At 46.4% G+C, this 27,059-nt stretch overlaps 1 protein-coding gene across 1 annotated transcript in view; it reads right to left on the reverse strand.

The window, feature by feature from the left end:
* Positions 1-18,929: 18,929 nt before the first annotated feature.
* The window catches only part of LOC128725693 (WD repeat-containing protein 47), a 41,602-nt gene continuing 33,472 nt past the window's right edge, over positions 18,930-27,059 (reverse strand). Inside the window, exons 6-9 of the mRNA XM_053819458.1 lie at positions 21,360-21,520; positions 19,576-19,972; positions 19,281-19,504; positions 18,930-19,155 (exon numbers count right to left, since the gene is read on the reverse strand). Of these exons, the coding sequence (XP_053675433.1) occupies positions 18,930-19,155; positions 19,281-19,504; positions 19,576-19,972; positions 21,360-21,520 (1,008 nt within the window). The remainder of the gene's footprint in view (positions 19,156-19,280; positions 19,505-19,575; positions 19,973-21,359; positions 21,521-27,059) is intronic.

Here is a 27,059-nt window from a genome sequence, read left to right on the forward strand (position 1 = left end):
GATTGTAGTGGACTTCGTCGCAGTCCCGCATCCCACCGATATCTATCAACTGGTCTCGAGAAGACGTCACGGACTGGAATCGCGGTCGAAGTGAGAAGAGAGACACAAAAAAAAAACATCTACACCACGTACAATAACTCGTCGTGCGCGTATCAATCCAAAACGTCACCCGGTAGAGTATGATTGATTTCGCGTTTATCAGGTCCGTGGGGCCATTCTTCTCGGTCTTTTTCGACAAATAAGCACCCATTGTTGCGCAACCCTGATGGGGAGGTTAGCTCTCCATCGGCAATCAGAACATTATTGTGTCCTCGGTGCAGGTAAAAGGGCCCTGCGCACCCGATAACGTCGTCCATCCGAGCGCAAAACGTGCTTTCAGAGTGTTGACTGTTGATTCAAACTGCAAGTGTTTGCGCGCCACCCACTCCCATCTGCCGCCTGGTGGGGTGCGGTGGTCGCGTGAAAAATCAAGGGCCAAACCAACCCCCGAGCGGGGGCAGCATAATCAATTTGTAGATATTTACCTACACCCTGCAGCGTGGCGTAGGGGATTACGAAATAAATTCAATTACCGTTCCGCCGGTGAGCGGTTCCCTTTTCTTCCGGGGCGTTCCCATCCGTTACGAGTCGGGATGAAGCAGTAGAGGGAATGTTTTCGCATGTTAATCCGTGTTTAAATCGGGACCGGGCACTTTTATCGCTTTAATTTGTCCGCTGTTTACGCAAGGCAAATTTGTGCCCGTGAGTGTGCTACGTTTGTCAATGTTTGCACGGAGATTCGATAATATCCTTTGGATCAATTTATCTCCTTTAAAAATTGTTTTGTGTTTAATTGGAATACTAAAAAGGAAACATTTCTACAACAAAAAAAACCCAAACAAACTAATGTACAAGCTACCAGCGATAGGCCATCAGCATGTCATGCGAGGCGGAAAAACATGACCAAAACACAACCCTTCATTTCTACGTAATGCAGCGTTATCGCGTTGTTGCTGTGGCACGTGACCCCCAAATCAAACCGGCAAAATCTACACACTACAGGGAGATTGGTGTTTTCCTACGGGCACGATGCCCTTTGGAGTAACTACGACGAGCCTCGCGCCATGTACCCGTTTCCGATAACAGCCCTTTCGTTCGAAGTGCATGTCTAGCAACTGCTACTACTGCTTCTGCTGCTACCGTGCTATCGTTGGAACCGGTTATCGGGAACGCTCGAAATCAAATGATATTGTTGACACTACCTGAATCGAGTGCCGGTGGAGAAGAGCCAGCGATTCTCCACAAGGTGCCTAACCGATAACGCGGATGATTGATCGATTCTAGATCTTGACGGTATAAATAAATTCAGCTATTCACCACGCCTTCGCCCAGCAAATAGCCAGGGGGCTGCTATGTGTTTGGATCTCACCAGGAGTTTTTCCCGGAAGTGGGGCGTAAAATTAAAACAGTAGAAAAATAAGGCAAGCCGGCAGTCATAAAGCGTTATCAGGATTTGTGACAAATTAGTGAATGGGTTGCTGTCGGAATGTGGTTAAGCTGGCTCTCGATAATGGGTGTCGTTTGTGTACAAAGGTTGCTGTGCGGGGTAAACATCTTCAAAATTTCCGGCAAGAGAGCCTCGAGGTGTAACAACACCCCACACAAACAATTCACCCCAAAAATGTACAAATGTTTGCACGTGATTATTTCCACGCAAAGAAGCCATCTAATTGCTACTATTTCGATCAGATCAGTAGGGAGACAAATAAACAACCTTCCCGTTGCACTCTGGAGCGTTGTTTTTGGAGCAGGAAAATAAACAAACAAACAAACAAAGCAATCAGCGGGCTGTGGGTAATCAAGTTGCAATTTCCTCGCACACACAGCTAATTTTCCCGATGACCCCTTGCAGATAGCGGGCTGCAAAAGTCAACAGCTTGTGCAAAGAACCGAAGACAGCTCCGGGAGCGGTATCGAGACGTTAATTTGCCTCAATTAATCGTGGCGCATTACGTCACCCGACACGTCCGGTGCAAGGAATTTGCAGCGATCGAGTGATCGCTTCGAACTGGAGCGCTCTAAAAACACAAAAAAGAGTGCACGATCGGGTTGGAGCCGGTTTGGGACGGAATCTTTCGGTCCTAAAGTGATCTCAGCCTGCTTAGAATGTGTAGCACTGTTGCCATGGTATTGCGTCGCAAAAGTCGCCGGCATCCTTGATGGCACCGGGTACCTTGAACTACAGCGTTTTTGTCCCCGATCAAACACGCCCATCCCGGCGCATATTAAATTGACCTTTTTTTTCGTAAACGGCGTAGTGCGTGGGTCCTACTTGGCACGCGATTTGCGGCACGCTACTCTTTTTTGCTCACCCCTGTGCGATTGGGCGCCATAAGTCATAATTTTTATAAGACGTGCGATGATTTCATTGCATCCCGCGCTCCGGGAGGATGAATATCGGTCGCCTTGGCCGCGCGGGATCGCTCAATTGATTGATGGATCTTCACGGTTTATCGCTTGATTACTCATTGCCGCAAGTGACCTTTTTCTAAGGGCAAAAAACGAGACGACGTTACGTTAGCGGAACGGCATGTTGGCTGAGGGTTTCCGACGTCATTCGAGACGACAAATAATCATCCTATGAGTGCCCTGGTATAGAATGTATCTATTTTAATGCAAATGGATTGTGAAATAATGTTTGTTAACCCCTTCACAGTCCATCAGATTTGACAAAAAGTTGTCACCCTTTTTATTTGTGGTTTGGAAAAAACGTGCTCTAAAATGCATTGATTTATCTTTTTTGTTAAGATTTATGCTAAAAATGATAATTGGTTCATTGTTTCAGAAAATTGGTTAAAAACTGCTTGATTGTTTTCAATATCAATGAATTACTTTTTTTAGTTATAACATAATTAAATTTTCATCGCAGTTTTCTTTTGCCTGGAGTAAGGAATTCTATTCAAAGTTCTATAATAATATTTAGTTTCTTTACGTAGCTTTTTACCGCACTTGCTTCTGCACGAACAACAAACTTTGCACTCTCGTCACTTGAGCCAAAAAGGTAATTTTTTTATATTTTAAAGACGACCTGGTCGTATTGTTCTCAAAACTAATTTTCTAGTTCATAAGTACATAATTCTTTCAATCTTATTCCATAATTTCGCAAAGTCCATATCTGGTGGGCATTTCTTTCCATCAAAACATTGTAGTAATTTGTATATATTTTACGATTTACGACTTTTTAACATAACAGTAAAAAATCGCAACACATATATTCATGGAGAATCTATGCATGCTCATTAAAATTAAGAAATAACAGTGGCAAATGAGAAAGAAAAGTTTATTCAAAGTTGCCCAAACTGTTTGGGCAAATAAGTAAATACACGCTTGCATGCAATAAATGCACAAAATCAAGCCCACGCTCTCGTCGCTAAGCGGTTCGATTCGGCGTCGGATTTTGAACGCCAAAATCGCCAACCTTGAATTCGCTAGTAACGAGAGATCATGCGTCGAGGAGGATACGTGTGCCAGCTGGTTTATCGCACTAAATCTAATGGATTTCCCCTCCAAATGTTATCAGCACATACCGTCGATCTTTCCGACGCATGATAATCAGCATCCCATCTCGTTTGCTCTCGTTTAGTATCGATCGATTCGTTCTAAGCACACTGTAGGATCTTATTGAGCGTCGTATCTTACTGGTCATAATTCGGTCGCAGTATTTTGCTGGCTATAATAAATTGCCTGATTGCATATATTGAATCCTTTTTTGATTAAAAACATAGTAGAAAACTGTGTGCAATAAATGTATGTTATTTAATCCACTGTTTTCCATATCATTGAGCATCTTTTTATCATAGAACTATATGAAACTATTAAACGGGATTATTAAACACGGTGTCCAGCTAACAAGCATAACTCCATAGTGCAAGCAATGTCACCTCCTACGCTCGCCTGGTACAAAATAAAGTAGCTTGGTCCTTGTTGCGCTCACGTGCTGCTTCCGTTATCCGAAATAGTCATCTTTAAGCCCATGCCGCACGCTTTTTATCAGCAGTGCCAAATCTGGCGTCGTTGCGCGTGTTTTTCGCGCACGTGGATATCACAAAAATTCTATCGATTAGCCACCAATATCGGAACGATTAGAACGCACGCTGCCATCGGAAGGATTTCGGCGTCGGATTTTGAACGCCAAAATCGCCAAATTTGATTTCGCTAGTAACAAGAGATCATGCGTCGAAGAGGTTGCGTGTATCAGCTGGTATATCGCACTAAAGCTATTGGCTTTTCCCTCCAAATATTATCGGTACATATCGTCGATCTTTCTGGCGCATGATAATCAGCTTGCCATTTCTTTTGCTTTCGTTTACTATCGATCGGATATTCTGCGCACACTGAAGGATGTTTTTGAGTGTCGTATCTTGTCGGTCATAATTCGGTCGCAGTATATTGTCCGACATAATAAATTGTCAGCCGGCCTTCATTAAATCCTATTTTGATACAAAACATAGCAGCAGTGGTTTAGATAACAGAAATTTATCGCACACCGTTTGCTGTTTTGATTTGTATCAAAAAAAGATTTCATGTATGCAGCCTAACAATTTATTACGAATATATCGCACACCGTTTGCTGTTTTGATTTGTATCAAAAAAGGGTTTAATGTATGCAGAAAGACAATTTATTACGACTGGCAAAATACTGCGACCGAATTATGACCGGCTAGATACGATACTCAAAAACATCCTACAGTGTGCTTAAAACGAATTGATCGATAGCAAACGAGAGCGAATGAGATGGGATGCTGATTATCATGCGCCGGAAAGATCGACGATATGTACTGATAACATTGGGAGGGGCAATCCAATACATGTAGTGTGGTACTCTGGCTGGTGCATGCAACCTCTTCGACGCATGATCTCTTGTTACTAGCGAAATCAAATTTGGCGATTTTGGCGTTCAAAATCGGACGCCGAAATCCTCCCGATCAGAATTATCGATAGAATTTTGTGAAATCCACCTGTACCAGGCCCACGCGCAACGACGCCAGATTTGGCAGTGCTGATAAAAAGCGTGTGCCATGGGCTTAAAAATTACTATTTCGGATAACGAGAGCAGCACGTGAGCGCAACAAGGACAAGCTACTATATTTTGTACCAGGCGAACGTAGGTGGTCATCATTCCTTGCACTATGGAGTGAGGCGTGTTAGCTGGACACCGTGTTTGATAATCCCGCTAGTTTCATATAGTTTTGTGATAAAAACATGCTTAATGATATGGGGAGCGATGGTTTAAATAACAGTAATTTATTACACACCGTTTGCTACTATGTTTTGTATCATAAAAGCATTCAATGTACGCAGCCACCCAATTTATTATTACCGGCAAAATATTGCGACCGAATTATGACCGACAAGATACGACACTCAAAAACATCCTACAGTGTGCGTAGAATAATCCGATCGATAGCAAACGAGATGGGATGCTGATTATCATGCGCCAGAAAGATCGACGATATGTACTGATAACATTTGGAGGGGAAAGCCAATAGCTTTAATGCGATAAACCAGCTGGTGCATGTATCCTCTTCGACGCATGATCTCTTGTTACTAGCGAATTGAAATTTGGCGATTTTGGCGTTCAAAATCGGACGCCGAAATCCTTCTGGCAGCGGTTTGATAGAATATTCGTTAGAATTTTGTGAAATCCACGTGCGCAATAAACACGCGTGACGACGCGAGATTTGGCACTGATGATAAAAATCGTGCGCCATGGGCTTAAAGATTACTGTTTCGGATAACGGGAACAGCACGTGAGAGTGCACTATGGAGTGAGGCGTGCTAGCTGGACACCGTGTTTGATAATCCCGCTAGTTTCATATAGTTTTGTGATAAAAACATGCTTAATGATATGGGGAGCGATGGTTTAAATAACAGTAATTTATTACACACCGTTTGCTACTATGTTTTGTATCATAAAAGCATTCAATGTACGCAGCCACCCAATTTATTATTACCGGCAAAATATTGCGACCGAATTATGACCGACAAGATACGACACTCAAAAACATCCTACAGTGTGCGTAGAATAATCCGATCGATAGCAAACGAGATGGGATGCTGATTATCATGCGCCAGAAAGATCGACGATATGTACCGATAATATTTGGAGGGGAAAGCCAATAGCTTTAGTGCGATATACCAGCTGATACACGCAACCTCTTCGACGCATGATCTCTTGTTACTCACGGCACCAAATTTGTCGATTTTGGCGTTCAAAATCGCCCTCGAAAATCTCCCGATGAGCAGCGGGCGTTCAAATCGTTCCGATATTGGTGGCTAATCGATAGAATTCTTGTGATATCCACGTGCGCGAAAAACACGCGCAACGACGCCAGATTTGGCACTGCTGATAAAAAGCGTGCGGCATGGGCTTAAAGATGACTATTTCGGATAATGGAAGCATCACGTGAGCGCAACAAGGACCAAGCTACTATATTTTGTACCAGGCGAGCGTAGGAGGTGACATTGCTTGCACTATGGAGTTATGCTTGTTAGCTGGACACCGTGTTTAATAATCCCGTTTAATAGTTTCATATAGTTCTATGATAAAAAGATGCTCAATGATATGGAAAACAGTGGATTAAATAACATACATTTATTGCACACAGTTTTCTGCTATGTTTTAATCAAAAAAGGTTTTAATATATGCAATCAGGCAATTTATTATAGCCAGCAAAATACTGCGACCGAATTATGACCAGTAAGATACGACGCTCAATAAGATCCTACAGTGTGCTTAGAACGAATCGATCGATAGCAAACGAGAGCAAACGAGATGGGATGCTGATTATCATGCGTCGGAAAGATCGACGGTATGTGCTGATAACATTTGGAGGGGAAATCCATTAGATTTAGTGCGATAAACCAGCTGGCACACGTATCCTCCTCGACGCATGATCTCTCGTTACTAGCGAATTCAAGGTTGGCGATTTTGGCGTTCAAAATCCGACGCCGAATCGAACCGCTTAGCGACGAGAGCGTGGGCTTGATTTTGTGCATTTATTGCATGCAAGCGTGTATTTACTTATTTGCCCAAACAGTTTGGGCAACTTTGAATAAACTTTTCTTTCTCATTTGCCACTGTTATTTCTTAATTTTATTGAGCATGCATAGATTCTCCATGAATATATGTGTTGCGATTTTTTACTGTTATGTTAAAAATCGTAAATCGTAAAATATATACAAATTACTACAATGTTTTGATGGAAAGAAATGCCCACCAGATATGGACTTTGCGAAATTATGGAATAAGATTGAAAGAATTATGTACTTATGAACTAGAAAATTAGTTTTGAGAACAATACGACCAGGTCGTCATTAAAATATAAAAAATTGAACTTTTAAAATGAGATTAAAATGAAATTTGAATCATGTTATAACTAAAAAAATAATTCATTGATATTGAAAACAATCAAGCAGTTTTTTAACTAATTTCTTCTCAAACGTTTTTTTCCAAACCCTCTTATAAAAAAGGGTGGCAGTTTTTTGACCCTTTTTGTCAAATCTGAAGGACTGTGAAGGGGTTAATCCGAAATGCGCGAGCACCGCTCGGGCAAATCCATAGATACACGCTCAATGTGCCGGAGCACTGTTCGGGCAAAACTGTGAAGGGTTTAATACAGTTTAAGCTGGAGACACACCACAGCCCTAACCAATTAATTTCGTCAAGCCAGCCATGAAATAATCGTTTTGTTTTAGCAATTCATTACTTCCCGGTTCCCGCCGAGAGGCAGGAATTCGCTCAGAAACGATCAGCACAGGCCTAATTGTCGTGTGTCGCTGAAAATTAGTGAAACAACTCCACCGGCACATGAGATCACGCGTAATCGAATCGCCGTCGCGCGCGTTGACGTACGAAATTATCGGGGCTCGTCCCGGGAGCCAAACAACTCCGTCGCGTTCGTATCGAAACGGACGCTAAGTGGAAATGTCACATACCGCATAAATTAAACATCAGCGGCGCCGTCGGCATAGTCGGCGCTCAGACGTAGAACCCACACACACACACACACACGTCTCCCAGTCTCACCCCCTTCGGTTGCACCGGCATGCCCTATAGGCGTTGCATCGTTTGGATGCATTTTGCCGTGCGATAACGATAAGAGCGAAGGGAAGGTCAGAAAAGGGAGCCCTTGGGGTGAACGGGAAAACGTGGTTCAGAGGACGAGCCTGCCGACCAACGCACGTGATTACTCATAATGGGATGATGGATAGGCGAGGGATGATTTGTCACACTGCTGGACGGTTCAGGGTGGATCGGTAGGTTTTTAGAGGATAGATCTAACGTTGAGACTAGGACATCTGTACATCTTTTTGTAAATTTTAAAAAAACATGTATGCACCATTCGGATTCATTCATACCTCTATCAAATAAATTCCATCATCCGTAACTAGTAACTTATCAATTCACTCGCCTGCTTCGTGGGCAACTATCGCTGAACACCCAGCCTGCTTAATCAAATGGTTGCACGCCAAACGGTTTGTGAGCGGTTTCCGATTGCATGGCAGCACTATCGCTGCCATTCCAAATGTCGTCCGTGACCGTCAATTTCACGAGCCGTGCACACGAGACCCCATCAGCCGTTTCGATGCGCTTTCGGATCGTAAACAACTCCTACAATCTTCTGCTTCTATGGAACAACGGTGAGCCACATGCTGAGAAACGCGAGTCGACCATCAAATCACAGGACTGACTCGTTTATCGCAAACATGCTATTTTAGGCTTCTTTTTTTGGGAGGAAGAAAAGCACCATAATGAACCAATGGGCGCGTTCCGATGACGAACGCGCTCGTTCATGCGGAAGCAAACATGGGGCCGGTTTTCTTTATCGGCTTTTAACGCTTTTAGCAGTTCTAAGTGTGGTATCTTAGGTGTTGAGAGATTAACTCATAGACACGCCGTAGAAACGTGGGCTTGTTTTGAATGATTTAACTGTGGTTGATGACTGATCGTATCACCAGCCCTTTGCAATCTCAGCCTTGTGGAACGTTTCACCGATCCCGCACGTGAGGAAACATAATTTTTTTGAATTTTTATATCTCTTATCTTTAACTCCACTCAGCATTTTTCATCACAGTAGGCTACGGTGCTCCAAGAACACTGGCTTATCAGTCAGATGATTCACTCCAAATGGTTAGCTGTCATTTTTATTACTATCATGGCGCATATGACTCTTCACGAACCGACTCAGCATGCAAAATCAATAATAGCAATTTTCTCCCATTTCCGGCCTTGTTACGGGCCAACTCGGTGACCATGTGTAGTTTAAATGTACAATTAATCGGTCACAATTTAAATTACTTTGTTTATTGGCTTACCGCGTGCTGTCTCCAACAACGTTGGTGGTGGTCAGTGTTGAGAGCAGCCAAATTGAACTCCTCTAAACTATTGCGCAAGGTCAAGCGCTTTCGACGCTGGCGCTCGCAGCTTTTTTGGAGGTTTTTAATATCTTTGGGGTTGCGACTCGTCCCTAAAAACGTGCGCTAGCTGTCAATTGTCGCGCTCACAAGATGCACATCTTCAGACACTCACGGGATTCGAGGACCCCAATTGGTCACGCGCGTTCGATCAATTGATCTGTTAGTGACGGGCAATTGGATGTTAAATTGCTTTAGCCTGAAAACAATCAACAACATCGCGCGCGCGCGCGCGCCCTTGCCACGGTGTGTTGGTGGCGCCCGTAACGTATTCTCCAACAAGTGTTCAATGAATTTGCTATTGGTTTCGTAAAGGAATCGCGCGGAATAATACGGTCCCGCCGGCCGTATCCGGCATCGATTAAAATCAATGAAACAGCAATAAAGCTCAATCTACCCATCACGTTGTGGTGCAGGCCAAGGCATAGGGAGAGCGTAACAATAATATATGTGCACCCCTGAGGCGTGCGCAAGCCGTTGTTGCAGAAGTGTGCCCGATATGTTGCTGACTCGGGTTCGATCGACCTAGCAGGAGGCAATCGGCACACGGTCGAGGAAAGGAAGTGCATTGCACCGCGATCATGTAAGGCTGGTCACGTGAGCCACCGATGACAGGCCACCCTCGATCGTTCGATCGACACAAATTGACTCATCAAACTGTGTGTCAGTGCGCCGCGGGCTTGAACCGGGCAATTTGCAAAATGTGCGCCACGTGGCCAAAGTGATTGAATCAACGACACGCGACGCTGTTGGAAATTTAGGGTTCAATTACCATTCGCGATCACTTTGGTAAAAAATGTCAATCCATCGCTTTTTACGTGATTAGCGTTTAGGTTTTTGATTTTACATACTATAAAGATGTATACTAGCTAGTAGTACACTATTTTTCTATTCTTTTGAAAGGTAATATCATGGAATTATCAAAGACCACGCTCCAGAGCAATATTCTCCTCTCGCGAACCAGCGATGTGCGACAAAAAATCAGCTCAAAAGGGCTCTGCGAAACAAGAGGTTTCAAATTTAAAACTTTCTGCTAATTCTCAGTAGCACGACTCGATGCAAGCCGCCTTTGAAGACAGAAAAATAACGAACAAAAAAGGGCCCCATTTCAACGTACGATCGGCAGAAAGCACACGCCATGACGAATGTGCGCCATCCGGCGAAGCGTGGCCACCTGATGCGAGGCGTGTCAGGTTGCGCGCGCTGAGTTCACGTTTTTGACCAACATTCGGAACACCCATGTTTGCAATCCGAACACTGACACCCCAAAAACCTCGCCCGCGTGATCGATGGGTGACGCATTTTTCTTTTCTTTTTTTTTCCACCCCATTTGCCAAGCTTCAAGTTCTATTGGGGCTCGCGTGCTGGTTTGGCCCGGTTTGGCGCGTTTGGTTAGATCCGGATTTCCGTTCAGGTGCTCGCGGGGGCAACCCTTTTACCGCCTTGAGCCGGTGGGTCGCCTTTTCTGCGATCGCGCGCGATCGTTGATGTGTTTTTAACAGCCCTCTACCGATCCGGTTGATTGTGGCCTGTTGTAAACGAGGGCATCTCAAAGTTGACCGATGCAAAAAAAAGACAGAAAAACGACGGCCTCCCAAACGCAAAAGGAGCCTGACATGGAAGGGAGAATACGTTTTAAATCGTACGGATGGGAGTGATCAATTTATCTAACTCAAAACGTGGGTCGGTGAGGTAGTTCGGAATGGCGACGCCATCGAGGGCAGACGTTGGCGATGTAACATGAGATCATGTTTCCTCGGTATGTCACCCTTTCGCTTCGTGCTCCGAGCTCCGCCTGGAGGAATAAGGGCCAATGCCAAGTGCTGGAACACGTGCTAGCATCAATTAAACAGCTTGCAACCGGCGAGTTTGCGTCATATAATTTGGCGGAAAATGTAGCGTGCGTTTTCCTGGACGCGTTCGAAATCGTGGCGCAAAATGTTGCGAATGTCCGGCTTAATCAATTTAGGCAGGATCTGAGAGAGGTTTATGGCCAATTTTTATCGCACTCGAATGCAGATGCTATTTCTACATGGTGATCAACCAACATTCGTAGGATGCTGCAACATAGAGCTAAATTGGTCGATGACTGGTTGAAGAGAAAAAAAAAACACGAAGGAAAACGGCCTTGAAACAAACTTCTCGCAGCGGATTCTCCATAACTAACGCCAAATTCAACTTTTTTTAATCATATTCTGCTATCATAAAGTGTTGCTTGCTTCTACCAGCACTCAGTTCGTAGCTTGGTCATTTTTGCCACCCCTATTGGATCGCATTTTCTTCGTTTTATCGCCTCGAGTCGCTGTTTTGACCGAGCCTGGTAGCCTCCATCGTGCATTTTGGGGGAAGCGAAGCGTCACCCAACCCGGCGACAGCATTTAAAATATTCCGTTTGCACATGGCGACAAAAATCAACAGTGCGCGGGGCCAAACTGGAACCAAAGCCGAAGCCATCCGCAAGATAACCTGTTACGCAAGCGCAGGGTTACCAGCCTGGAGTGTTTTGTTTGGTCTTCTTCTGGGGATGATCATTATTTTTCGTACCATCGAGAGTGGGTTGTTTTTTGTTCAAACTTTGTTTGCCCACTAGCTTTCGGCATGCTGCATTTCTGATTGCGCGACCCGTGAGCTCATCGGTTCCACCGCAAACAGGCTTGCGCACGGGGCAAAATACCTTCGGCGGGTGCGATAGGGCCACACACTGATTTGATGATTTAATTTATGGCTCACACATGCGACCCCGGAACGGTAAACAAGCATAAGCATGGTGCACATGAAGTGTCCGGATCGCTCGGGTGGTTGCATACAAATTATGAGCGAAGAAGCGGTTTGAGATTTGGAAAACTCAAACCAAAACCAAAGCAAGCGAATAAACCGCCGCTAATCAATGTAATCAAGGAGCTTTCAAGGTCTCTAATTTGTATGTTTTGAAACGAAATTTGACAACAATCGCGTTGAAAAACGGTCCCATGATATAGCTGACCAAAACGGGAGGAATTGTACGTTTCGTTGCTTCGGAATTGCGGTCAGTCGCATAGTTTTGCATGGTAAACAACGTTTGTCAATGCGTCAACCGACCAGGGCGTCGCATTTTCCATTCCGTTCCCTTCGCAATGCACGCCAAGGGTTCGCGCAAGCGCGCGCGTGAAGGAAAGCCAACACGTGACGGCGCAAAACCGGATTAACGAACCGGAGAAGGTAGAACACACACACAGGATACCCTCTGGGATGATACGTCGGCACCCTGGAGTTTCGGTTTCTCGCTGCCGGCTTCTCAACGTGCAGCTTTGTTTACATTCAACCGGTTCGAGCCGACGAAGGTTTTCTTTGCTCCTTTTCGGCCGTTCCGGTTGCTGGAGGGAACGGGCTTGTAGCGCATTACAGCGCCGGAGAGAGAGAGAGAGAGAGAGAGAGAGAAAGAGAGAGAACAAATGGAACCAGATAATGGACCCTTTTTCATCTTCTTGCCCGTTCAAAGATGGGCAGGGAAAAGATAAATGGAGAAAAATTAAACACACACACACTGACGTAAGACAAAAATCGCCGTGAGCCGGTTTCGGTGTGCTCAAGCGATTCGAGAGCCCTTTTTAAGATACTTCCAAATACCTTCCGCTAGCAGCCAGCGCCTTACCGATCGGTAGCCCAAACGTCGGTTATCCGAAAGTGGGCGAAAGTTTCTAATGCAATTTTCACTCTTGCCCTCTTGGCTTGAGGCGTTGATGGGTGAAAAAAAAGAAATGTAAGCAAAGAAAAGCGAACCACCGGGCGGTAAACAAAAACACACTCCTGCAATTTAAGCGTCCGCACGCGAGGCCAAAATAGAAAACATGTTCCCGCCCGTCCGATGAGGCGGCATTTTCTCTTTAAATCTGCACGCGAGTTGCTTCATCTGCTCACGAAAAAAAAATCAGCATGACACGAATTGTCGGCCCCTTCTTATAGTTGGGCATTTTTTTTACGCCCCTCTAAAAAATCGCCTCCAGCGCCCTCGAGCGTAGACGGTTTAAATGGTCCGAATTCTCCGCGCATTGGCGGCTTATCGGAGATCCGTTCGTAGCGGAGAAAGACAGGACGACAGCAGTGACGCACGAGAAAGTGCCGAGATAAATCTCGCCACAACAGAAGAAAAAAACGTTCGCGATAAGGGAAGCACACTCGGGTCGCATTGGGAACCTTCTTAGGGTCACACTTCTGGGGGTGCGAGATTTTCGCTTACTCGTTTGTCAACACATTGTACTGGTGTTACCGTCCCGTGGATGCGTTTATTTTCGAAGATCTCCCCACGGAATCGCCGTCTCTCGAATGCACTATGCACTATTTAGGAGCACACACACACATTCACACACATACGGATGGTATACGAACGCGCACACGTGCCCCACGCGGAAGATCACCCGAGAGGATCGAATACGGTGGTGTCGAATTTCCTACGCGCCCCGAGCAAACCGAGAATACACGCAGCCAATTTCAGCCCCGATCCGGTTCAAACCGCGCTGCGAGCACGCGTGGAAAATTAACACTCACGATCGCGCGATATTCGACCGCGATCGCGGATATGTTTGAAAATTCGGAAAAGACCGGACTAAAGCCAAACCTACCGCGAAACTGTTGCGGTTCCGGAACGATTACTCTAACCCGGTGCGAGCTGCACTCGATCGATGCCGCGATCGCTGCTCTTCGACGGATGCGTACGCTGTGACTGAGCGGTGGGAAAACTTGCGAGCGACGACGCGGAATGGCACGTACTCGCGGGCGCGCGGCCAGCTAGTGGAGTGCCAGGCCGTACTGAAACTGCATGGGCGACAAGTGAAAAGGGCGCGAGAGAGATAGAGAGAATAAAAAAGGCTCACACACAGAAAAGAACGGGGCGGCTCTGGGCGAGGCTTTACGGGCCCGAAACGCAGTGGGACGAAAAACGGTGGTGCGTCGCCTTTTCCGAAACCCCGGGAAAGGAGGGAAAACGAAACGAAGAAGAACCCTACCCCGGTGGTGGTGTGTGAGTGTGATTGTACACGGGCAAGCGAGAGAGCAAGAGAACAACGAGTCGCGAGTGAGCTGGTAAGCCGTGGATCGATAAGTTACTGGGATGGCAAGGAGACGATGCAGCTCGGTTTGTACAATTTAACCGTAAAAGGATTTCCCTGACGAGTCATCGCAAGGTCAAACCGAGCACCGCGATGGTGTACTATGGCTTCCGAGGCGTATTTGGGTTTGATTTCATGCCATGAGCGCTGTTCCGGCCCTTCGAACTTATCAGCTGTTGGGACTGTTTACCGAAACTCACGCGACTTTACGCCCCGCGGTTCGATGCATGCATTCCAGCAATGTCGGAAAACGTTGATGCTCGAGGGTGGTACCAAAAGTACTTGACTCTTCTGACAGGAATCTGTGGAATAAAATGTTCAACAAAATTATCATAAAATTATCCTCACGATATCTGTTAGCGAGCCATACAAAGTTTATCCTAATGTTATTATTAAGGACATTTTAAGGCATAAAAGTTACATACCCGAATCATCACTCTCTAAGACAAATTCGCTCTCTAAGACAAATGCACCGTTCGGCTGATGATCATGATGATGATGCTTCCATGAGATCGCAGCATCCATTCGCTCTCAGCTGCTCCGCAGTCTCTCGATCGCACATTCTTCGCTTTCTTTTCCGCTAGGGTCTTCAATCCAACTGTTCTCTACAAATGTGCTTCCATTCGCCATACATTGATCTTCCCTTTTTTGCCGTTTTGACTTTTCTTTTTTTTTCGAAGTTACACATCTTTTCCATGTTTGCTAGTTTCATACGCTCTCCGGAGAAGATCACGATGAGAGCGTAACATCGATCGTTTTGAAGACACGTTTCGATGATTTATGGCTTGTTTTTTTTCATGAAGGATCAGCACTCGTTTCCACTTTTGCGAGATGCTGACAGGTTTTTTAACGATCTCTTTAGTCCGGTTGGCCATCGGTCCCGTGCCGAAAACGTGTTTCCATGACGTGACAGCTTAGGAAAAGATTAGTTTTTCCTCACATTCACGCCTCGCAGACGACAATGTTGCAATGAAAAGTCGAAGGCTACCAACTGTGGTACGGGCTATCGGTCATGCTGTCACAAATTGATTTGTTACAAATCCCACCACATGGCGCATCAGATTTGTCATGTGGCAGCGTTATCAGATTTGCGAGAAGCGAAAAGGCGAAGGGTGATGGTATCATACGCTGTTTTGCGATGGGTGTCTTATGAAAACGTTTTTTTTCATGCCCGATCTTGTTGAGAGCCTGTTGGATTTATGACGATTTAATTTCGAGAACTTATCGTCTAGTCCGTATCTAATGACTTTCCAGTGCCATGTGCAGGTGGTAATATTTTAAATGCAAGAAAACGTGTCCAAGCATTCGTTGGTTGGAGTTTTTCGTAAACTAAATCATATAACGACCCTATCGAGCTCTTGGCGATGCATTCGCTTCGACATTTCATCTCCGATCGTGTGACTAGGAATAAGCACAATGGTATATCTCATCGGACGTGAGCAGACTTTCGAGCGATCGTTATTTTCAGCTGGATAAATATGGACCGCCACTCTGGATCGTGCGGATTTGCAAGTAGCGTGAGATATACGTTGAAACGTGGAATATATTGAGCAAAAAATCTTAATCTATGCAGTCTAAACAATTGACGAAAATTACTGAAAACCCAACACAACTAATGTGTTTCATTCCCGCAATCAACGATCAACACAAGGCGATTTTGCATATATTAGTGACGTCCTTGAGACTCTAAAGCCTTTAAAGTACGTGTCGAATTAGTTAAGCGAATATATTCCGTCCTACTAACAAACAATTAACACATCATGTTTGCCGTATTCATAACAAAATTGCACATCGCTGCTTCCGCTGTCCGTGGGGTGGGTTTATTGCACCATACAAGGAAATGGCACGAAGCTGAGCTTCGGCACGAAAATTGCAGCGAAAATGCAGGTAAGCATGTCAGTCAAATCGTACGCAATTTTCGAGGTTCGCAAGTGCGAAAAACAGCTCGGCGATCATCAATGGATGGCGACACCTCGATCGGCCGTTTTTAGCATCTATTTGCTAATTTCCAATAAACATTTATTTAGAAACATGACCATAATGCCACTTTATAGCCTTAATTCACATAATCGCCTACCGGATCAGACTGGTTCTAAGGGGTTGAATCCGAGAAAGGCCTTGTTTCAGAAGGAAACAGGTAAACAATGCAACTAATGAACTACATGCACATATCGTGATATTATACTACATTACTGTTTCTTAGCTACCTGCACTATAAAACCTACAAAGTACGGAAAAGGAAATGTAGATGAAATTTTAGTTTATTTATCTGCCATTGCCTGCCAGAATACGTTGCCATTCGGGGGTTACGGTGTGCAATACTCTTGGGTGTTTATCCCTTCTTCCTGCTCGGTGCCGGATGTGGCGGGGCCCTATCCTTTAAATACTCACTGAAACACACTCACGCATATGTCATCTGCAAAAGCCATCAACGAAAAGCAAACAAAACCTTCCTTTCTTTGCACAATAGAGAGTATTCGAAGGTCCTGCCGATCCACCTCTTAAGTTAATCTCATACGAATGCCCTATCTTCTCGTTGAGGAGTTGATTAGTTAGTGTTATTAATTTTGTATGTGTTTTCCTTCTTGATGCACTTTTCTCAAGCAAACTATTCCCTGTGCTAGTTGCTGTTTGGGGTCGAAGAACACAAACAGCAACAACAAAAAATCCTTTCGAAGCCAAAACCTGTACCAGCGGCTTCTCGGCTTGTAACAAGCGTACAAATTGATGATGAATCTGGTTGTCCTTCATTACGTTTCCCATTCCGTTCTAGGGATCACTTTCGATTTCGTCAAGACTGCTCCTTTCTTCGCACTTCTCTATCGCTAATGATTAGTACAAGTTTCTCACGTTGTTTAGCAAATGAACGCTAACGGTTGGATGCTAACTACTAATTCCACTGCCTCCGTACGACTTGGGTGGTGACCTGGCTCATGTGCTATATTGGGACCACAAATTAACACTTCCCTTCCCGCCAGGCGGTACCTGTACAGAGTTTCCTTTAGATCTGCGTTCGTGAGTGAATTGCTTGCTGGGTTACGATTGGGTTAATGTGGATCAATGACTCGTACGAACGTACTGATCAGTGCTAATGGTCTGTAAGTGAGTGAATATGTCGCCCTCACGATCGAGTAATATCTAAAGATTGGAATATCATTTTTGTGTTCAGCCTTAGAGAGTATTTTCATACGATGTAGATGATGGTCTTTTAGATTTTGCGAACGTTGGGTGTGAAACGAGATTAATGAAGCTAAGTCAGGTGAAAAAATATTGATTTTTGAACGATGAAAACGGTAATACTATCCGAAAATACTTTTTCATTACCATCCAATCATTGTTTAACAACAAAGATTTTGGCGATACATAACTATCACGAAGAATGAATAAAAACTATCAAAAAAGAAGATAATCCTTAGGATGTTTTTTAAGTATCCGACTTAAAAAAATAAAAAGAAAACAAAGAAAAATAATCACTAAACGAAATTTTAAAGAAAATGATAGCTTAAGAAATGTAACGAATGCAAATGATACGTAAGTGACTTAAAAGAAATACCTTGAAAGCCACCCAAGTTTGCAAAATAACAGGATTTTCTGTGATGACGAGCCCTTTCAATTAACTCTTCTCTGTGGCTACGCGAAGCTATTGCGATTACAAATCCTCTCAGGATGTTTTTCTAACTAAACAAACCATGACACACTTTCTCTCTCTCTCTTTGTTTGCCTGTGCTAGCGCCCGAAGAATGAAATGAAAAATCAAGATTGAACTCTGCATCCTTTAGCTTTGCTTCAAATTCCCTTGTCGTTTCTGTTTTGACCTTATGCTCCATTTTTTCCCGATAGTCCGTTAGGCGTGCTTAATGGCTACTATATTGTTAGATAACGTTTACTTATGTCTTATACATAAATACAATAACTTTCCATTGCTAGACACAAAGCAAATGGTGGTAGACTTTTACACATTGGTGATGATGCACTGGGTTGATAGGAGGGGAAGGGGGATGCAGGTTAGTCTTGGGTGTTCTTTTTTGTCTTTTATGTCACCGCTGCTAAACATGGGAGCCCCATCCAGCAGCAGGTTCGAAACGTTTCCGTTAGACACTATATAATACACAAATATAACGTACACCAGTGACTTGGACGAGAATTCTCGACATAGCTGCCCGTACGATCGATCTACGAACAAAAAAAAACAGAATGTTCGATCGTACGGGCCGAAGAGCGTGCGTGGAGACGTGAATTAGAGATAGGGTAAACGTATGAACAAAAAAAATGAAGCTAAACAAAACAAATTCGCCTACAGATAACATTACACAGCTGCACTGTGGTGGCGCAACAGCTTGTCTCGGCCTTCTGCCGCGGTTCTCTCTGATTCTAACGCCCTTGGGCGTTCTAGATCGGTGGCAGCGCCCACAGGGTGGCCGTCTTGTCAGCCGAGGTGGAGAGAAACGAGAAATCGACCGGATGCCAGCGGCCCGATATCACCTTGTCCGTGTGTTGCGCAACGACCACCGACGGTAATGGCATCGTGAGGTCTCCTTGAAGGTCTGTCAGGACGAGCTTGTTATCGTAACCGGCGGTCAACAGATAGTACGCGGAGGGTGAAAATCGAATAGATCTAAAATAGAGCCAGAGAAGCAATTGTTTTATACACCGATCTACAAGTGTATCACATTGTTTCGCATGCGCTTGATGGTGGGAAATTCTCTGGAAGGCGTAGATGGACGGACACTCATGATTTACCTGACATCGGCGGAATGTGGTTTGAAACATTGGATCGGTCGGTTGCCTCTGATGTCGTACAGCACGCAGGAGCTGTCCTCGTGGCCTGACACCAGCAATCGACCGGATGGGTCGACACAAACCGCCGCCACCGGTGATCCTTGCCGTGAGCCCGGTGACGTGGCGGGGGTAACCATGTTGACGCATCCTCGCGTACGCAAATCCCAGAATCGCACGGTTTTATCCTAAAACAAGCAAACAGTAGACGTTAATCAATTGGACTCAAAAGTAATACGCATTCTCATCACACACTCACCTGCGATCCGGACACGAACATCACGCCACCCCAGTTATAGAGCGACAGGACGTGTCCACCGTGGCCACTGAGCGCCTGGAACGGGGTGGATGTTTCGCAGTCCGTGACGTAGATCTTACAGTCACCCGCGCCTCCACTGATCAGTAGGCTCGATTTGTTCGAGCTATCCTCGAGAAAGCACAGATCCCGAACCGTACCGTCGTGCATGGTCAGCTCCATCTCTTGGCCCTCGAGCTGCTTTTGCGATTCGTTGAAGCGCATCAGCTTGACCGTTTTGTCGTTCGAGCCAGTCGCGATGAGATCACCTGCCGGTGACCAGGCCATGCAGTAGATCGAACCCTTGTGGTGCTTCGTTCGCTTGAACAGCACTGTAGGTTGGTAGGTACTGTGATCTTCCCTGTTGTGGCAAAGATTTGGATGGAAAAGAATACAGTTTACAAAAAAAAATGTTTACTAACAATAGTTTGCTACAGAACATAAGTTTGAACGATTTGAATGTTAATTAAAAAAAACTTTACTCCTCCCGGTTTGGTTGTCACTTTTTAAAAGACAAGATCATTCCTACAAGATTCAAAACATCAGCTAGCTAATAGGCCGTACATCAAAACCACTAATCTACTCGATTTTTTAACGATAAACATTGCTCACAGCACTACATTTATCATTCCTAGCTCCGATAGCTAACCATCCATTAACGATACAAGCAAATCATTCAATCAATCCCTTTCATACTCGTGATGCGAAAATTAATCACGCGCCCACCGGCGGCCCTACATCATCCCTCCGATTCGATCGACAGCTGTTGCATCAAGCTGTTTGCATCCTGTTGTAAGCTTAATCGCGTCTAAATATTGATCTTCACATCTCGATCAAACCACCGGCAATCGGCTACCTTGTTGCACGCAGGCCACAATTTAAAGACCAAACCGTACTCTACGAACTGAGGGTAAAGCATCCCCCTCCCTTGCAGACGAGCCCTAATGCCAGCTAAGCCCGAGATTAAGAAAGCAAAGCAAAGAAGAAGAAAGGAAAAACGGGAACGAAAGAAAAAAGGGAAAACTCATCCATTTCCGCTCACCAGCTAGTTTCACATCTCTTGCTGCGTGCGGAGAAGAAGAAAAGTGTATATGGCCGCACGAAGCGAAAACACGTTGATTATTGTTGATACGAAAGTGTGTAGCGCCCCCGTCCGGGAAGGCGCTTTTCCGCGAGCGAATGGGGAATGCGAGCAAGAAAAGCGCCACCGGTGCAGAGAGGATGCGCCAGCCCAGAATGTGGTGCAAATGTGCAACTGCGCTTCAGGTGATTCACGATGCACACGATCACTGGAGCTGGAGTGATCCAACGCATGCACACGGCGGTCTCACACAACAGCGCCAGAGTTGCGGCCGAGTGCATGCGTGATTGCGGAATGGATTTGTGCAGGGTCTCTGATTATGCTCTACTGCTAATGAGCGGGTTTCAGTCTCGACGGCATGCATAAGATCACGAGCAGATGCGTGGGCGCTCGTGAGATCATGCGCCGTTTTGGGCGTGTTTGGGGTGAATTTAAGGATTCGATAACCGAGCAGCAAATGTGTGATGCAATGCAGAAACGAGATGCGTGCGTTCAAGCACCGAATGTTATGCACCGAGCAGGATGGTGATGAGCCATGGATGGCACGTTGAGCATGTGCTGAGCATTGGATGGGCTGATGAGCATGCAATTGACTCTGGTTCTACCTTTCTGCTGACTATTCTAGTTCTACACGTGCCCATCACCGCACACGGACGTGCATTCTCACCTGATCTCCGAAAGCGATGGGTACTCGCAGATGCGGAACGTCTTCGAGTTCGAACCAACCGCGTAGATGCGTCCGTTCGGGTGGAACTCCGCACAACGCACCGCCTGGACATCCTCGAGTGTGGTCACCGCCACAAATCGTGGCCGATTTTGGTCCGATTGCTGCAAACGAGATAAGAGAGAGAGAAAAACGAGCTCACATGAGTATAAATCATAACAACAAAATGGGTAAAAGTTGGGTCGCTGGTTGCTTCGCACACAAGTTGTAGCCTCTCACACGAGAGGTATGATCGATAAACGAGCCATTACGACCGGTCCCGCGGTACGGATCCCGGACGTACCCGGAGCACCAGGCTGGGCCGGGCTATTTCATGGGTGAAAACCCATGTTCGCTACGGTGTGGACATGACTTTTCCCTGCAAAAGCGAACCGTTGCAGTCGTTGCAGCTTCTCGGTGCTTCGGGGACGACTTTCTTCTGGCAGTGGCGACGGAAAGGTGAACGATGTTGTTCGTAATTACACACCAGCGCTACCGCTTGGACAGTGTACCGAGGGGCCAGAGCTGCATCTGGATGCTGTTTTGCATCCGTGAGAAGGTCATGTGACCGGATTCCGTCCTGGCCCCAAGGCGGCTCGGTGTGGTGCAACAACATAATTTGCAACTCAGTTCGATCACGACTTGACATTTCGCAATAATACGCCGATGTGCAATTAGTCTCACAGTAAGACCCTCTTTAGGGGCGTCATTAGACCCACCTCTTGGTGTCTTATGGGTGATTGCATCAATGAAATGAGCAAAAATCGCTTTCCATTTCGATAAGTTGCTCACTTCGTTTGAAGAAGTCGCGGGAGTGATCCCACACCCAGCTCCTGTGGGCTGACAATAAACGCAACGATCGTACTGCAAGAGAAAGCCTCACGGTCACCCTTCGACATTCGCATAAGGATTTGGCAAGGTGGAGCCCGTGGGCAAACCCGCCCAGCACCGATTGCTGCAAGGTCCGGTTTAAGGGGCCGATCCGCGCAGAGCGTGCAGAAAGTTTCACTTTAAATCGATTATTATTTAATGTCCTTACGGTACCGGACCATTACTGCTCCGTTCGCATCGTGCGCACAATCTGCGCGAGCGCCCGGGAACGTGATCGTAAAGTTCCGTAACACTGCCGTGGGACAGAGGGTGTCGTTGGTCATTGGAACGATTCTCTCCAAGTCAACCCTACCGGCCGGGGAAGGAAAATCCACTTTCCCCGGAGGAACAGCCAATGCGAGCCGATCGTGAAGTGATCCGACGCGGGCTTGAAGCGGCCTCTCATTAGCTCGCGCGTGCGTCAGTAATTGACGTATTCGTACCGAAGCCATCCCCTGGAACCACCGATTCCAACCGGTGAGAACCAGCGAAGAGAGTCTCTTATCGTGCGTAAAACGTAATAAAATTTCACCCTCATCAATTTGCGAAGCGGCGGCCAAGATGGCGGCAAGTTTAAGCTTCAGGTCGTTGGAGAAGTCTCGTTAAAATTTCGCATCTCACTTCCGTCTCGCGGGGGGGATGTAAATGTTTGTTCGCTCCCAGCCCGGTGTTGCCGTGCATATTAGCTACGGCATAAACGACCGCAAATGGCGCCCGAGTGTCGGGGTCATTGAGATGCTCAACCCCTCTCGCTGTGGTCATCGACATCGCTTATCGGGGAAAATCACCGAAAGTGCTCGCGAAAACGGACTAGAGCAACTGGCCACTGATAGCAGGAAATCACCACCCCACTCGCAACCGGAATTGACATCTCGAACCGGACGGGGCGCGTGTTTTCCGCGCCATTTTCATTGCCAAAAACTGCAAAACGCACGCGCAGCGGCTCGCCGGAGAAAGTTCCACACCACAAACAGCTTCCTCTCGCCCGAAAGCCATTGGCCGCGGGCAGTTTTGTCTTCCGCTTCTTCCGTATCCTGAGCTTTGGGGGTGGTAACCGGACAGATCAGTCCAGCTAAGCCACAAACCGCCAACTGATGCCATCACCATCAAACCGCCTTGACAGCCGACTGTCAAACGTGTTACCAGCTCAAAGTGCGATCTTTGCCCCGTTGCACCTGCGGGCGTTTTCTCCCGCATTCACGCAGTTCGCAATTAAAACAGACGCCCCGCTTTTGCTTGCGTTCGAAGCCCGCGTGTCTTCGCATGTGGCGCATTGGGATGGCAATTTCACAGAAAGTGAAACGATCGCAACCGCCCTGGCGACAGTCTCTGTGGTTCAACAGCAATGGCGATGGCGTTGCGAATCTGCGGAGACTCATTGAGTAACGGACAAAAGTGCATTCGGCGTTGGATGCACCGGTGCAGTGTGCACTCGCGCCAATAAACGTCCGGCCAAATCGGTTTGTGTGTGTGTGCGATTTGTGTGATTTTCTTGTCGTAAACCGCTTCGAAACCGCGCCTCCTGCACGTTCGTTTCGGCGAGCTTTATGTCCGGCGTTTCCCGCTTTCCACCTGATTGCTGCTGCGCCCCGTTTTGGTTTCGCTTCGCGCGGCACTCTACGTGTCTTCGGTGGATCGGTGCTGGTCATTTACTTTTCAACACGTCCAATTATCGTATTCTGCAAGGCTTAAATCGAGCAATACGTGGCGCGCAAATGTGTGACGATTTGCGACCGGCTCCAGCTGGGTTTGGTTTTTCTTTTCTTTTCCATTCCCTCTACCGACGTAAAGCCGGTAAGACGCGAACGTTGATTATTTGCGATTGTTGCAATTTTTGTTCGTTTTTTTTCTTACTCTCTCTCTCTCTCTCTCTCTCTCTCTCTCTCTCTCTTTCTGTCTCTCTGTGGATGACTTTTTTGCCCTCCACCCGCATGGGATATTAGTGATTGGAGACAGCCAAGAGAACGCGGGTTACGTGACCAAGCACAATTCAATTGTTGGACTTGTGCAATCGGTGGGGAAAATTGGCGTACCACCGCGCGATAACAAAAGCGACTCGAAATGCATTTTCGCTGGTCGCGCTTAAATGCGGTGCGCAAATTTCTATTTTGCGAAGTAGAAAGTCCAATCATTTTCCCCTAATTTTCCCGCTCCGCATAGGCGATTGCTCGTTACATAGGCTTTTCGTGGCATTTTTGCACAACCTGTTGACTCCCCCGATGGAAAGAAAAAAGTCCACTGAGTTGGCGTACCGTTCTCGATTGTTTGCGTTAGAAATATGGGTTGAATTCCATTAGACATAATCTAACAATGGAAATTTGCCGCATCAAGAAAAGAACGATGCATGGAAAAACGCGCTAAGATATATAAATGTGAGAAAATTCCATTCCCGGTTCTGTTGAGCTAGTCATAGAATTTCCACAATTTTCAGCGATACATTGGTAGGAAAATTATACCAATTCCGTAGATAATTTCCCCATTCATTAATTCTTATCACATCGCCTATTCGTGGCCATCTGGCGATTCAAGAACGTTGCCAATTTCCCACAACTATACCCGTTTTCCACGATACATAGCTGACCAGTTATTCTTTTACGTCAATCAGCCTCCCTTGCTTTGATACTCCGCAAATAAGCTAACGCTCAAACACTGGAATGAAAGAAGTAGAATAATCTTCCAACTTCAACGATCCATCAGTTTGATAATCAAACGATAGCAAAGTTAGAAGAAAAAACACCAAAGAAGTTGCGTAACTCATCAGCAAACACGTGACTGGCGCACGGGCCAAAGAGACTTCGAGATTCGGTGGTCCCGATAAGACGCGCAATAAAAGGCGAAACACACCCATCCGTCGGGGCCTGGATCATCTTTCGACCGTGGCCACGGAGCGATTGGGATAATTGCCCGAGAGCGAGCAAGTGTTGTTGCGCCGGATCCGTGTAGTTTTCCGATTACGCGGACTCTCGTGGTTGGAAAAATTTCGTAACAAGCTCATCCTCAACGAGTTTATCGCCCGATCGGAATCGTTTTTGGCCGCACGGAAGCGATATCTCCGCGCCAAAAGGAAAACACCAACAAACGAGCGGATGTTTGGCGATCATTTTGCTTCGATGCTCTTCTCCTTTGACCAGCTCGGAGTGAAGTACAAAAGCACTTGCGCGATCAATTACACACGCACGCAGTGTAGGCATAAACGCCTGCAGAGAAGCTAGATCTGTCTCAAATCAATCCCCACGTGCATGAAGCAGTAGGTGGTTTTATCGAGTCATTGCACTAACCGTCGGCAGGCTCGGAAAAGCGACGGGAGAGTGCAAAAAATAAACAAGACCTAGTGTTGTAGCCATTACATAATTCGAACGCTTCCAAAGCGTCGATTTCGGGTTCTCCTGTGGCACCACCAACGAAACGTGGCTAACGAAAAGAAGGGTGTGCGCGTGATAATGGACGCGTTTTTCCAGCCCATTTTCATCCGCTTCCAAACAGAGAACGCAGACACACGAGGGTTTCCCGCATTCGAAGGGGCCACGGAACCAAACTACAAATCGAATTGTGCCAGCCGAGAGGCAATGAATTGGAATTGAATACCATTAAGCGAAAACCTAAATGGCCAAGAAGTGGGTCACCGACCAACCGGGTCACGAAGCCCACCATCGCGTGGGTCCATGGGCTCTCCCCTTGCGCAATGGGGCGCGAATCAAACCTAAACACACCGAGTTTGTGCGCCCGGGAGGTTCTTAAATGCGCCGTTGTTGCGTTCGTCAGGGGGCTCCAGCATTTCCTGCCACCAGGTCTTTTCCAGCGCCAAGGCCCACGATGTTGTTATTACGATCCCCTACCAAAAGCTCCACTCGATCGATCCGATCTGCCCTTTTCTCTCACTCACTCGCAAGGGTTTTTTAGCAGAGCTTCAGCTCGCGATCGGCAAGTCTTAAGCTACGGGAACGTAGTACAGTTAGGTTGCAGCAGACGAGAATTGGCTCGAATGCAGGTTCGGGAAGCATCCCGAAGGCGCACCAACGATTACCAGCTGACGGCAGAGTGCAAGGGTTAGTAGATCGCGAGACTGAAATGTTAATGAAGGTTCAGACCTACATTTACGGAGGCTGTCGATCATAGTTCCGGCGAGACCTACTGGTACCACCCTGCGATCGGTTCTTGTTGGAAGAAAATGTATTTCATCCTCCGGCGGGTTCGAAGGTGTCAGAAAACCATGCGGGAAAGGTGCTAATCAGCACGAACGACTCGTTATGACGCAATCAAGTACCATTATCCGGTGGAGGACTACGGTGGGAACATATCTGACCCGGCTGGGCTCAGCATCCGCGCAATTAAGGATCGCATCGCGAACACTCGAACAGAAACATTAGCCACACGTCGGGCGATAAGAAAGACGTAATGTTTCGATGGTGGCGCAGATTGGTGGCGTCTTCTTACGTGTTGGCGCGTACAGTTGGTCAGTGGTTCGTCGGCCGACGATGGCCTCAGAAATTGGCTGGCCCAAGCAGCCAACGGTATCCAGGTCATGCGTGTACGCTTGGCCGGACGGACGGACGGATCATCAACCTCGTTGTGCCATCGAGAGATAAGCAGGTGGAGAAAATCGACCCGCTGGCTGCACCTGGGTGGAATCCGAGGTCGATTTAAAGGGAGGGGAGAAATAAAGGCAACAAAAAAAAGAGGCGTACGATCGCTAGACCTGCCACGGCAAGGCCGAATCGCCGCCGAAAACTCGATGGGGAAAGCTGCAGGCGGACAAGGATTTCGGTTCGCCAATATGCGGCTGATGAGGCGAAG

The sequence above is a fragment of the Anopheles nili genome, chromosome 3 (assembly GCF_943737925.1).
Source record: "Anopheles nili chromosome 3, idAnoNiliSN_F5_01, whole genome shotgun sequence".
Lineage (NCBI taxonomy): Eukaryota > Metazoa > Arthropoda > Insecta > Diptera > Culicidae > Anopheles > Anopheles nili.